General features: G+C 35.9%; 1 protein-coding gene across 1 annotated transcript in view; it reads right to left on the reverse strand.

The window, feature by feature from the left end:
* Positions 1–15,552, reverse strand: part of KIF3C (kinesin family member 3C) — a 1,444,108-nt gene that overhangs the window by 314,522 nt on the left and 1,114,034 nt on the right. The window contains exon 5 of the mRNA XM_044062885.1: positions 5,567–5,683. Within this exon, the coding sequence (XP_043918820.1) occupies positions 5,567–5,683 (117 nt within the window). The remainder of the gene's footprint in view (positions 1–5,566; positions 5,684–15,552) is intronic.

Consider the following 15,552-nt stretch of genomic DNA (forward strand, 5'->3'; position numbering starts at 1 on the left):
AACAGAACATGCTGGAGAGACAGATATATCTCCCATAGATCATCACTCCTCTGGAATAAACTTCCAATTCATGTGAAGCAAAGTTCCTCACTGATACTATTCAAGAGCAACCTAGACAAATGAATGGGAGACTGCAAATTCACCCCGGGGTAACACACATGTCCCTCATGGACAGGGGTAGTTGGTGTTGATAATAGACTCGCTGTGCAAATTATATCCATCTAACCAAGTAAAATTGGGACAACTCAAGATTAACATGGCTAGACTCATAACAGCTCTAGGGCCACTAGCCTAGCAACCTCCTTTGAACCTATGAACCTATTTATTTATTTAGTTAGTTAGTTAGTTAACATTTATTTACCTTGAAAGTTCAACTGGGACAGAGTCCATTTTCAGCAGAGGCCCAAGGAGAAATGCTCCAGACATATGTCTTTGGAATGTGGGAGGAAACCAAAGCACCCAGATGAAATGCATGAGGGACATACAGACTCTGCACAGAAGGCACCCCAGCCGAGAATTGAACCGGAGAATCTCTTGCTGTGAGGTGACAATGCTAACTGCTGCACCACTGCACAGTCAGTAAATGGATTAAAAATATTTACAATAACTATCACTTGTTAAATTAGGCAGGTGTAGCAATATTAATTAAAACTACATTTATTGGTAAGATTATTGAATATTGTGTTGGTTTTAAAGGTCATGCAGTTCTTATTTCTTTAGACTACGAACTAAGAAAAATAACAATGATGTCAGTATATGGACCTTTCAGAGAATATCAGTCTTTTTAACTAGTATCTCAAATATACTGCAAAATTTAATAGTGTTATAGTTACTATAATATAGGATGTGACTGGAATGCTACTTTGAATTCCAAACTTGACCAATGTTTTTTAACAGGACAGCAAACTTATCAGCCACTGCATGGTAAAATAATGAACAAATTTATGAGTGAGGAAGATTTGTTAGATGCTTGGAGAATTAGAAATCCTGATATTAAAAAATGTACACATATTATGAACTCTGCAAAATTATATTCTAGAATTGATTTTTATTTATTTCTCAGGACTTATTTATGGGAACTATTACAGAGAACAACATCATTTGTCCTTTAACTGATCATAATGTAATAACTCTTCTGTGGTGTGGGAGTTTTTCTCATAAAAGTCATCTCAGTTCCAGAAAGATGCTTGCAGATTGGTTTATTAACGAAGACTTTAATGAGGCTATTGGAGGATTCATAACAGATTATTGGATAAGAAATAAAAATTCATGCATCTCTTTTAGAGTCAAATGAGATGCCTTTAAGGCATATCTATTAGGTCAATTAACTAATTTTACTCTGTTTTTTACATATAGCTTACATTTAATTATTTTACTTTTTATTTTTATTTTATATTTGTTGACCGGGTTAGACTGGCTGGGCACGTGACCTTTTTCAGAAGAGAACCGGGGAGAAAAGCTCCAAAAAAGTACAAAATATAGCACTGCAGAATGTAAAATAAATAAAAAAATAAATAAAAATATTGATTAAAGCAAAATTTGAATCTCCAGAAAAGAATTCTCTGATTTTGATATCAACTCACAAATTTTCCTTAATAGTATTGATAGTCTGAAAAAGAATAAGGGACCAGGACCAGATGATATTTTATCTGAATTTTACATTACTTATGTAAATGAGCTAGTACCATATTTATTTATGTATTTATTGACATTTGTTTACCGGGAAAGTCCACTGGCCCAGGCTAGCCCATTTTCAGTGGAGGCCCGGGGAGAAAAGCTCCAGGGAACATACACAGAATACAAAACAAAATCAAACCATATTTTACATAAGAAGTGTCTTAAAAATGGTATATAAAATTACAGAAGATAGACTTATTGGAAAACAGAAAAGTTACATATTATAATGTATGATTCAATAAAGAAATCTAGTACATCATACAAAGCATAATACAGTGGTGTTTGGCAACACAGAATAACAAACAGTTAGACTCAAGAGTAAAGGAGAATATCAATTGAATATTTATTTGATAAAGAAGTTAATTCATCCCAGGGATCACATCAGTCGCCCTGCTAGACAGGGGTCCAGGGAAGTAAATAGTGTGGGAAGAAATATCCAGGGAATTCTTATGGCTAGGCTTGTATAGGCCCTAGGGCTGATAGCCTAGTACCAACCTATTAACCTATGAACCTATGAACATGGATCTAAAAGTTAGTGTGAAGGCATAGGGGTAAGAATAAAGAAATCTAGTAGATCATGCAAAGCATAATACAGTGGTGTTTGGCAATAGAGAATAACAAGCTGTTATACTCAAAAGAAAATGAGTATATCAATTGAATATTTATTTGATAAGAGGTGGAAACATGGAAGTAAAGGTTAGTGTATAGGTATAGGGGTAAGGGTTTATGATGGCATAGGGGTAAGGAAACGAGAAGGGAAGTCAGAGAAGGAGGTGTGAGGGTATAGTAAATGTTAGTGGTCAGTCACGCAATACAGGAGAAGGAAGTTTGGTAAAGTACAGGGAGAGTAGAGACTAGTGAGAGAAGGGTGGTGGAAGGAGGAAGGAGTTAAGAGATAAGAAGAGAGGGCTGTTAGATGAAGCACTCATTTGGGAGTTTAAAAGTAAGAAAGGAAATTGTGAGTACACAAGCTGGATAGATTGAGTTTAGGTAATGGCTGAGGAGGGAACGGAGCATGTACAAATCCACATGGAAGAGAAGTGACTGTGCAGTGTACTTTTGAAGTTGGAATTTCTTGGTTGAAGGCGTAGAGATACTGGGAGATTATTCCACATTTTGGAAATAGTCCAGGAGTACATGAATTGATCTGCAGGTAGTCTGGGTTTATGTACCTGGAGAAAGTATTGGTGTTCAGAACATAGGGGATAAGCTGGAGTGTACAGGGTAAAGACAGAGATGAATGCTGGACAATCCTGAGGTTTATACATAGGTTTATGGGAGATTGTGAGCTAGAGGAGAAGAAGGTAATAGGGGAGTTCAAGCCATTGTAGTTGCTTTAGGGCAATACAATGATGAGTAGAGTGGTGACTACTTACTGAAATTAATACAATATCTCAGTATTCTGAATTGGAGTATTCCACCACTTATGCAGGAAGTGACAATAATATTACTTCAAAAAGAGAATAAAGATGGTTTATTACCAGCTCATTACTGTCCAGTTTCAATACTGAGTATAGACTATTGCATAATTTTAAGAGCTGTTAATAAGAAAAAATAATAATGTTACAACTTGATAAGATACTAATAAAATTGCAGTTTGGGTTTTCCCAGGGAGAGCTATGCAGTAGGCAAATAAGTTATTACAAGCTGTTATACATTATTATCAACATAATAAACATAATAGAGTAGACGTCTTGAAACTGGATGCTTCTAAAGCTTTTGATATAATCAACAGGAAATATATTAGGATTGTTTTAAAATATTATTCTGTTCCTCATAATATTTTGGATATAATCAAGCATATATATTCAAACACATGCTAAGTTTAAAACTAATAATGTGCTATCTAAGAGTTTTTAGGTAACTACTGCAGAATGACAAAGGTGACGATTATCTTTGGGTTTATATTACATCACCGAGTGCTTAAAAAAGCAAACGGTGATTAATCGACCCTATGTAAGCGAAAGCTTACAATGTTGAACTGTCAAAACAGTGATTTTTTTCAAAGGGAAAAAAATCGCTGTTCCAACAAAAAAAAAGAAAACACTTTAAAACATTACATTAAGTGGGGGTCTTTGCCCCCCCCTACTTAAATATACCAACTCCGAGACTGTACTACAGTGCCAAAAATGGCAAAGTAATGAAGCAGACAAGCAATTTTTTTCCCAGGGAAAGAATTTGCTTAAAAGCCACTTCGATATTTTGCCTTTTCTGTCTTTTATGTTCGACCAAGATGCATTTGAAAGAATGCATCTTCGGTCTTATAATAGGAACCCCTATCTCTTCCTCTCTCTTTGTTATAGTTACAAAACATTTATTATATAAAATTAACAAAAAAGATGGCCTTTCCATCATGAATGAATATGATATATATAATAGCATATGCAGATGATTTTGTAGTTATTACTACATGATTTGAAAATGATATAATGAAACTACAAGAGATCTTTAATAATACATGGCAGGTTTTAGGTTATATTGTTAACTGCAACTAAATCTGAGAGAATAACATTAAATACTAATATATCAGAGATGGAGTCATTGAACAACAGGGTTATACCCACAGTGAATAAAGTTACCTTTCTTGGGGTAAGATACACATTTTTAAAAACACAAAATTATTGTATATTATGGGACATTTTTAATTTAGATAGAAAAACATTTCTTTAAAAATTATTTTTTGTATGCACAGCAACTCTCATTTTCAGGTAAAAAAATAAGTTACTATAGAAAACAAAAGAAATATAAAAAACAGTTGTTTTGTGCCCATCATGATAGAATTTTACTGACAATATATGGAAACAACTTGGGGTGATTATGAAAGAGAACATTACAGAAAAATGAATCAATTTAATCAATTATACATGAAAGTACAATAATTCTTCGGAAAATAAACTTGATCTATTTTGTATTAGAAAACACATTTCAGTTGTTTATAAGATGTTACATATTAGCAAAGAAATAAAACCTTTTTGCTGGTAAATCAAAATAGGAATACTTTCTACATTTGAAATTTGCACTTGAAAATGGTTATACATGATTAAGAATATGAAGAGATGATATCCTTCCATTAGAAATATGTCCTATAATGAAAAGACGTATATCTATTAGAAATGTGTCTTTTCATTATAAGATTGCATATAGTGTACACTACACACCTAATAAGTTACATTTGATGAGCTGCATTAACAGTTCAAAATGTTGGCATTGTAGTAATCCATATGCAGACCTATATCATTGCTGGTGGGCATGAACTCAAGTACAAGACTGTTGGAAGAAAACTTTTAAATGGATTGATTAACCTATTAATTAGCGACAGAATTCCTTACACTCCAGAAGTTATACTATTGGATATGACTGAAGATGTTTCAAGTGATGTATATAATATATTATACTGAGCTACAATGGTTACCAAAAGATTAATTTTAAATAACTGGAAAGCATCATTATTGCTAGAACTGAGATTCATTGAATGGTATTCACTAAATTTTAATTATTTATTTGTAGAAGGAAGGATAATATAAATGATTCATGAAAAACTTTCTTCTTATAGGTATTATTAACTCAGGTGATCTCTATCACTTTCTATATTTCTTGCTATTTTAATATTTTATGCACTTAAAGTACTATGGCATTTTGTACTGGTGCACACTGTATAATAAAAAGTGGGAAATAATGGCATTTTGTACTGGTGCACATTGTATAATAAAGAGTGGGAAAACACAAATTGCTTCCTAATGTATGAGATGCTTAAGATCATCTAATAGCCTTGCTGGATTCTGCCTATCATAGAACTTCACAACAGAGTAGGACCCTCTCCTCTCACAAACACTTTTCATAATGAAATCATTTTAAGCGGCAAATAAAATAAATGCTTTTTTGGACTTACATTCCAGCAGGGACTAGTGGCTGAAGCTTCCACTGATCTTCCTCGCAGTCATAACAGAGTCGGTTCATAATCTTATTCTTCTCTTCTGGAGGGATGAAGTTCTCAATAATTAGGTACCTATTAAGGAGAAGGGAATAGCATAATTAGTACACTTCATGCTCCCAGTTTTACACTTCTTGCAGATGACAAAGATTGCTGATCTGTTACAAAAACAGTGCATGAGAAAGGTATTCCAGACATGTAGAGATTGATAAGACATGTAGCCATTAATAACACAAGCTGATCTGGCATGCCCTTTAGGATATAACAATCTTCATTCACATAAGTCTGATTTATATTTACATTTGGAAGATCTGAAACACATTCTAGGTATTAATGTCATGCAGAACGTAATGGTTATAATCTGTTACACAACATTTGCAATTTCCTTATGTTTGATACAGACTAATTGCTTGTGTTTTTATAATTTTATTTTATTTGAATTATTGCTAGCATTTGATGTATTTTTTATTTTCCTACTAGGAGTCTTTTCCCCCAAGATTCTACTGAAAAGAGGTCATTAGTTTAGTCAGAGTATCCTGGTAAACAAATGTAAAGCAACTAGACAGAGAGGCAGACATACAGACAGAGATACAGAGAGACACAGATTGACATATAAATAAATAGTTAAATAAGCTAGATAACGAAATGTTTAAGCAGTAGGAAATTAAAAGAGCTATAATTTAATATCTGCTGCTATTGCCACCAGGGTAAATATTTATAACGTGTATGTGGTATATGACTCATATTTAAGTCACAACCAAATTTTAAATTATTTGCTTGTTAGCTGTCTAATTGGACTTGTCCAAATGGACTCTTTTCAACCACAACATAGGCTGAACAGAAACAAAAACAATAAAAGGCACACTTGGATTAAACATTACATGAATGCTTACCATTTGTTGAATAAGAGTACTTCACAGGTCAGGTGACTATATTCAAACTATGCTGAATACAGAGTTAACACGATGGCAAGAAAAATCTGTGCATGGGATTGATGAATATGCCCTATTAAAGCATGTTACCAGTAAAATAAAGGGAATATCTGATTTATAACCTTATCTGATAACCGGCAAAGTAGAATGTTCTGTGAACACTTGTTAGCCATGACCTAGGCTTCATGCAGAAAGAACATGACATGACATAACGTTATTAGATGCAAAAGTGAAAGATAATATTATACATCTTGAAACATACCTGTATACAAAATTGATGTACTCTGCTGCCTTCAATGTCAAAGGATGAGAACAACATAGAGTGTATATAAAACATTTACACACCCCTGTTAAAATGCCAGGTGTGAAGATTGGCAGAGAAGGGTGAAGGCTGCCAGCCTAGCCAGATAGAATTTTGCAGATAATTCTGTCATTTGTAAATATGAATGTAAACTACAGGCTTGTTGTCTTAAATGTAAAGAAATAATGTTACATATGGAACTGGAAATAAATGTGACAACAGTGCACTCTACTGACCAAAGTAAAGCATGTGGTGACCCTTTGAAGTAGACAGTAGTTCCGAAAAGTCTAGTTGAAGAAATTCTTTCTATTGTTTTAACCAAGAGTTAAATTGCTAGATTTAAACATGCAAATGTATTTTATTGCTCTGTTCCTGACCAGCTAAAAGATAACAAAAGGGAGATGTTAAGAATATAAATGCAGTTAATGTGTAGCCTGGGGACTCCAGGAAAGTGAAAGAAAGATGTAATAGGTTCATAGGTTGGTACTAGGCTACTGGCCCTAGGGCCTATACAAGCCTAGCCATAACAATTCCCTGGATATTTCTTCCCACAGTATTTGCATCCCTGGACCCCTGTCTAGCAGGGTGACTGATGTGATCCCCGGGGTGAATTTCCTATCTTCCATCCAGTCATCAAGGTTTCTTTTGAAGACGGCCAAGGAGGTATTCTGCTTGACATGTATGGGCAGTCTATTCCAGAGTATGGGGAATCTCTGGGTCAGGAACCTATCCCTCCAGCATGTTTTGTTCATTGTGATGACAGGGTTTAGATCCTTGGAGCGTGTGGCTCTGAGGGATTGTTTATCAGAACTGCAATTTCAATTTAAACAGATAGAATCAGAAGGCATTAAGCAATTTTGTCTTGATCATCCAACTCACAGCACTGCCTCTTGCTCACATGTACATTATCTTAGACTTGTGTTTTCTTTTAGAGATAGCTATAACTAGAAAGATTAGACTAAGTGTTTTTCTGTGATGTCAGAACTGTACTACTGAATTATTTAAGTATTTCTGTGCGATCTCTGAACTCTTGACTAGCATTGACTGAGTAGTAAAAAGTATTGTCTTGTGGTTTTAATTATTAAATATTTTAAAACCTTTTAACTGTGGCTGGTTTGTGTAGAGATACGTTAAGCTGTAGAGTACACTGCATGTATATAAGGATCCTGTACCAAGTCACTCTAATAAGCCTTGAGACAGTTTATTCATACTACCAACTGGATAATAACATTGCACAGTAATAATTGGCCACCCTTTTAAGGGCCTTTGAGTAGCTGATAATTATTAGCTGGGTGGTGGCAGGGTACTACCATATAGTCTGGGTAAAAGGGGCACAGCTGGAGAACCTGTGCCAGCCTTCCCCAGAAGTGTCTGTGTGGTTGTATAAACTCTTATCTCAAAGTGTATGTGTGTCAGCTACTTGGGCAGGGACACAAAGCACTGGTTGGACAGAGAGAGTGCTGGAAATGTTAGCTTGCCCCAGGTAGGCTGAGATCTAGACCCTATAACTGTGGCAGTGGGGAGTCTTATTGGGAACCTAGAGAGCAAGGGAGCGACCAGCCCCAGACTGAACTGTGATCTCTGTGTGCTCTTAAGGGAAATTGCACTTTACTGTGTGTGTTTGTTATCTTTCCTCATATATGAGATGCCCTCTCTGGTGTTAGTGGCGAGGATTGAGGCTCCTTGATTGCTGGTCCAGGACACTGGTGTCAAACACGTTTTTTGCGATATAAAAAAATGAGACCACAATAAATCATTTCAAAACTTTTCCCACCTTTAATGTGACCTATAACCTGTACAATTCAATTGAAAAACAAATCTGTTAGGGGAAAAATATAACAAATAAAAAACATACAATAAGCTGGTTGTATAAGTGTGCAGCTGTCCTGGTAGGATTTTCCTGACATTTATGCAGTTGCCAGCTACAGCAAAAGCCATGGTTTGCAGAGAGCTTACAAAGCATGAAATGGATCTAATTGTTGAAAGGTATCAGTCAGGAGAAGGGTACAAAAACATTTCCACAGCATTGGATACACCATGGAACACAGTGAAGACAGTCATCAAAAAGTGGAGAAAATATGGGACAACAGTGACATTACAAAGAACTGGACGTCCCTCCAAAATTGATGAAATGACAAGATGAAAACTGGTCAGGGAGGCTGCCAAGAGACCTACAGCAACACTGAAGGAGCTGCAGGAATTTCTGGCAAGCACTGGTTATGTACTACATGTGACAATAGTCTCCCATATTCTCCATATGTCTGGGCTATGGGATAGGGTGACAAGACGGAATCTTTTTCTTACACACAAAAACATCCAGACCTGGCTAAAATTTGTAAAACAATACATCAAGTCTCCCAAAAGCATGTGGGAAAATGTCTTATGGTCTGATGAGATCAAAGGTGAACTTTTTGGCCACAATTCCAAAATGTACGTTTAGCGCAAAAACAACAGTCTGCATCACCAGAATAACACCATCTCCACGGTGAAGCATGGTGGTGACAGTATCATGCTTTGGGGTTGCTTTTCTTCAGCTGGAACTGGGGCTTTAGTCAAGGTGGAGGGAATTATGAAGAGTTCCAATTATTAGACAATTTTGATCCAAAACCTTCAGGCATCTCCTGGAAAGATGAAGAGGAATTTCACCTTTCAACATAACAATGACCCCAAGCATACTTCCAAATCAAAAAAAGAATGGCTTCGCCAGAAGAAAATTAAAGTTTTGAAATGACCCAGCCACAGCCCAGACCTAAATCCAATAGGAAATCTGTGGGGTGACCTGAAGAGGGTGTGCACAAGAGATGCCCTGACAATCTGACAGATTTGGAGTGCTTTTGCAAGGAAGAGTGGGCAAATATTGCCAAGTCAAGATGTGCCATGCTGATAGACTCCTACCCAGGAAGACTGAATGCTGTAATTAAATCAAAAGGTGCTTCAACAAAGTATTAGTTTAAGGGTGTGCACACTTATGCAACCAGCTTATTGTATGTTTTTTATTTTTTATGTTTTCCCCTAACAGATTTATTTATTTTTCAATTGAATTTTACAGGTTACAGGTCACATTAAAGGTGGGAAAAGTTTTGAAATGATTTATTGTGGTCTCATTTTTATATTCCTGAATTATTGTCTAGTACATAGCTAGGCAAATGGGGATGGAAAGATTCATTTCCTGGACTCAAGGAAGCTCGCTAACATCTTATAGTTTCCACTATGGGACTCTGTTCCCTGAAAACAACCCCCAAAATAAACTCCCAAAAACACTGTTTTCAGTGTTTTTTGCAGGAGGCAAGCCCCCAAGCAAGCTTCAATGTGTGTGTGTGTGTGTGGGGGCTGCACACTCACATCCCTCTAATATAATGAACACCATGGCTGCAAAGCAAGGGGAAAGGGGGTAAACAGTGAGAAACGGCATTTAGTGCTGGCTGCACAGTTCTCCAATAATGCTTTTCAATGGAAATGCCCACATTATCAATAGAGGCTCTGAGAATCTTCTTTTGCACATCAGTAGTGCAGCCCAGCTAATAGTCATATTTTTCTGCACTAACTGCCAAACAGTGGTCTAGTAGCTCAAAACCTAAGTTTAGAGGATGAACAGGAGGGCATGGACAGGATAAGGGCAATATGGGGACCAAAACAGAGAAGAGAAATGTGTGACATGACAAATTCACACAGTATACTGTCATACTTCCACCTTCATATGCACATGACATGACAAATTCACACAGTATACTGTCATACTTCCACCTTCATATGCACATGACATGACACATTCACACAGTATACTGTCATACTTCCACCTTCATATGCACATGACATGACACATTCACACAGTATACTGTCATACTTCCACCTTCATATGCACATGACATGACACATTCACACAGTATACTGTCATACTTCCACCTTCATATGCACATGACATGACACATTCACACAGTATACTGTCATACTTCCACCTTCATATGCACATGACATGACACATTCACACAGTATACTGTCATACTTCCACCTTCATATGCACATGACATGACACATTCACACAGTATACTGTCATACTTCCACCTTCATATGCACATGACATGACACATTCACACATTATACTGTCATACTTCCACCTTCATATGCACATGCTTTTTCATGGCATTACTCACAGACTTGTATCATAAAAATATAGCTTTCTTCTCATACGCATTATCCATATAAATTATTTTTTAATCCTTAGCTATAACAAGCTGCTTGCTAAAAGTATAACAAGCAGCTTGCCACAGTTAGTAAACACCCACCACACACACTATGCATTTCATACACAAATGCAAATGCAGTACCAGCAATTATTTATGAAGCCATGATATTCTCATGACTTCATAAATGAATGCTGGTTCTGCACTCCCACACCATCAACATCTGCCGATTGCACCTCCTAACAGCTTGTACCTGAGGCATCTGGTCCTTTCCACCCATATAGTTACAGCTCTGTTTTCTCTGTATATATAAACTGATACATGAGTGCATTGAGTGACAACAAGGTAAAGCCATACATGATTGCTCCTATTGTGAAGAAGAACATTTAACAGCACATATCCTGCGTTTAGCTTTATTTCTGCCAGCAACCCTGTGTGTAAATCACTACCCTTAATTCATTACAATGTTTGCTAAATAGCAATAAACACTGATATGAAATCACTGCTATGCAAGCCTGAAATTGGTATATTTAGAGTTGCAGCGATATGGATCACCCATTGCAAACACACTTTTTAAGGTTTTATCATTACACACACACACACACACACACACACACACACATATATATATATATATATATAGAGAGAGAGAGACACACACACACACACACACACACACACACACACACACACACACACACACACACACAGACAGATAGATATACGTATAGATGTGTATATCTACTTATATCTACCTCTCTCTCTCTCTAAATATGATGTGTGTGGTATATGTATATACAGGTGTATGGCAGCAGACTGAAACACCTAAATATTGATATATTGAAATACTAAATATTGACAAAAAAATCTAATGTTTAAAATATTGACAGTTAAAAATATTTAAACACAAAATATCAACAAACTCTAACCGCATCCCAAACCATTGTTTTCCTCTATATTCCCTGCTAATTAAATATACCAAAACCGAGGTTGCATAACAGTTGGGGAAGGGCAGTTACCATTCCCTAGTGTAACTTCAATTTTGTCGATATTTTGTGTTTAGGTATTTTTAACTGTTGACATTTTGAACATTAGGTATTTTTTGTCAATATTTAGGCTGCTGATATTTAGGCGTTCAGATCTGTTGCCACACATGCGTGCATATACATACACACACACACAAACACACACACACACTCACACACATATTTGTGTGTGTGACTGTGTATGTGTGTGTGTTTGAGTATGAGTTGTTAGGGAGCTGCTTCCTGTAGCACTGAATTTTATTTCCTCAGCATCTATTTACCTGTTACATGACTGAGCAAGACAGTGCTCTCAGTCTGAGTGTGTAACAGGTCCATATGGATCAGTGTTCTACCTTGGTTAGCAAATAAAAATAAAGAAATATATTAATTTACGTATTATTCACATTCTCTAATTATTTGCTTTATCCAGTACAGGGTTGTGGAAGACCCAGTGCCTGTCCCAGCAGTCACTGGGTGCAAGACATACAAAATAATCCTGAACATGGTGCCAACCATACTCATTATAGTCAATAACAATAAGCAGTGTGTAAACTTTGTGTAAACTATGTACACATGCGCACACACATACACACACACACACACACACACACACACACACACACACACACACACACACACACACACGCACACACACTTTCTCATTCACTGCATCTATGCATTCATATTGCAGTTTAAAAGATCAATATTTTTCCTACAACACATCTTTGAAATGTAGGAGGAAGCTACAGCATTTGATAAAAACCCAAGAAAATACAGGAACATTGTGCAGTCTCTGCTCATAGGGCTCACCGGCTAAGCAAAGAGTTTGAGAACCAAGCACAGTGAGGCGTATATGGCTACAGCATGTTTGGTTGAATGATCACTAATCTAGTAGCTTTTTTTGTGTAAAAAAATGTAGGTGGTACAGTTGGTCAAATTACATTCTGGATGACTTGCTAAAGGTTGACTGTAACATAAGTCTCTAGTTTTGCCTTTATTTCTGTTTGTGCAGCCATGGAGTTAGTATATACAAGTTCCAGCCCACCACAATAAAGTACTTAAAGTGATTGTATAAAAGTTTCCTTTTTTGGAGTGTACCTTAAGATGAATAATGACCCCGAAATGTAAATGTAGTGCTTACACTTAAGATCATTAGGTGTAGCTGAAGTAGTAGTTTAAGTATTTGTTTTTTTAGGTCAGATTTTATTTTGTTTTGTTTTGTTTTAATGTTTAGTGATGTTAGTTGTTGTTGTTGTTTGTCTTTCAGCTTTTCCCGGTTAGGGGTCACCACAGTGGAACTCCGGTCCGCTAATGATCGGCAGTAGATTTTCATGAACGCCGAGGTGCCAGCTCGACGTTCAACCTTCAACGAAGGCACGCCCAAATTATGCATGCCTTTCGAATGCCCACCTAACCGCGGGGAAGACATACAGACTCCACACAGAAGGCACTCCCCGCACTCCAACCGAGAATCGAACGGGAGAACCTCTTGCTGTGAGGCAACAATGCTACTGCTGCACCATCGCGGATGTTTAGTGATGTTAGTTATGATTGCAAATGTAACTATATTGTTTACATCTGCAATCATTAGCATTCAATGTTTTTTTTTCTTTTTTTAATATTCACAGTTAAAATTCCATGTTTTGTGTTTCATTGGATTTTAGTGGAAATAAATAGTATATATCCACATGTATACACACACACACACACACACACACACACACACACACTGTGTGTTCACATATACACGATATAAAGATAACACAGAAAGCATGCAATGGCCACATTAAAGTATGAAATTATTCTTTGTAATGCATTCAACTAATGTAGTTTGATGACCTTGTAAATCCATGGACTGTGAGTCACAACAGTGTTACTCAAGTGAAATAGCCTAAACAAAAACATTTCTGATATCTGCAGGTGCCACATCACATTTTCGGTTTAGACAAAAATCATCTAATTCATTAATTCCTTCATTTTCAATACATGTTTTATCCAATTCAGGATCAAGAGGGCCTGGTACTGCAGATAAACTATATTTGTATAAAGAAAAAATAACAGCACCAATTCAGGGTCAATAAGATCTTATACTGCAAATGAACTATGCAAACAAAAATAAGGGCAATAGATATGACTTTTTGATTTCTCTGTGCATAAAACAAAATGTGACAGTTAAATATGTATAAAATGGTACTCATTTTTATAAACTGGTAGATAAATAACATTTGCACATATAATGCATTATTGATGGAATCCTTTTTATAGTTATTGAAGTGTATTAGCTTTTTAAAAACATGTTTTTATCTATCTTTACTTTTTTATTAAGCAGCCAAAGATTACTTGCACATATTTCATACTCACAATAATCTACTGTTTTTTTGTTTTAATGTTATACACATCTGTCTGTCAATAAATGTTGAGCAGTGATCTTTCTGTCATTTCCCCATTTACAAAACTGTCAGTTTAATGGAGTAGGCAATTACTAAACTTAATGACTTTTCCTAGCAGATTCAGAATAGTTTAGATTTGATGAAAGAAAACTGACTCTCCTTAATTTGGCATACATTTTTTTAAGAATCAACAGCTGCATTTTCCAAAGGACAAACCGCTGAAGCATATGTCACACACCATTATAACATAATTACAGATAAACATATTTAACTAAAATTAATTGCTACACAGTCACGTGAGTGAATAACTGCAGAAACGTGAGAAGGTCACTGACAATAGTAGCAGATTACCTATTCAGGTTACTAAAATATGTAGAGTCATTTTGGTTTCTCTTTGGACCAAGGGCAGCACCTGGGTACTGTCTGTTGGGCTGCACCACCCAAAAAAATGAGACATCAAGAGCTAGCTTTGTTCCTTACATCCTGCTTGTTCCTGAATGGGAATCTGTGATTAGCATACAAAGCCAAATAGGACTTATTTTTTATTTGGAAACCTACACTTGAAATATATGTTGAGCATAGCCCTACTGTATTTTGTAACCTGCTGTTAAAAAGACAAACATTCTGTCCCTTTGCTTTTTTTTAGGGTCTTTAGGAACTATAGTGGAAATAAAGCTATTTTTAGTAAAAGAAATAACTATCCTTTCACTATAGTTTGCTTAACAGGTATATACTCGAATGCTTAACAATGAGTCATTAAAGGAACATAGGCAACTGTTATATGACTGATGAAAACAGTAACTTGCATTTGCTATGGAAATAACTATTTCACTTTAGGGAAAGCCATAAAGAACATAAAATAAGGAAAAAATGATAGCTACATCACCTAATCTTTTCAAAATTATGGAATAAATTACTTTCCACAATATAGGCAATGTTATAATTAACAGTCTTCCAAAACATTAACAGCATATGGGTAATGCAAATTACTAATGTGTAATAACAGCAGACAGTCTTCTCAGTGGCTGACTATATCTGTGAACCTATAAAATATTAACTGATTGACACTTTTAGACACTTTTCTTTTTGACAAAGAATGATTTTTGGGATCACAG

The sequence above is a fragment of the Protopterus annectens genome, chromosome 2.part1, assembly GCF_019279795.1.
Source record: "Protopterus annectens isolate FY-2018-M chromosome 2.part1, PAN1.0, whole genome shotgun sequence".
Classification (NCBI taxonomy): Eukaryota; Metazoa; Chordata; order Ceratodontiformes; family Protopteridae; genus Protopterus; species Protopterus annectens.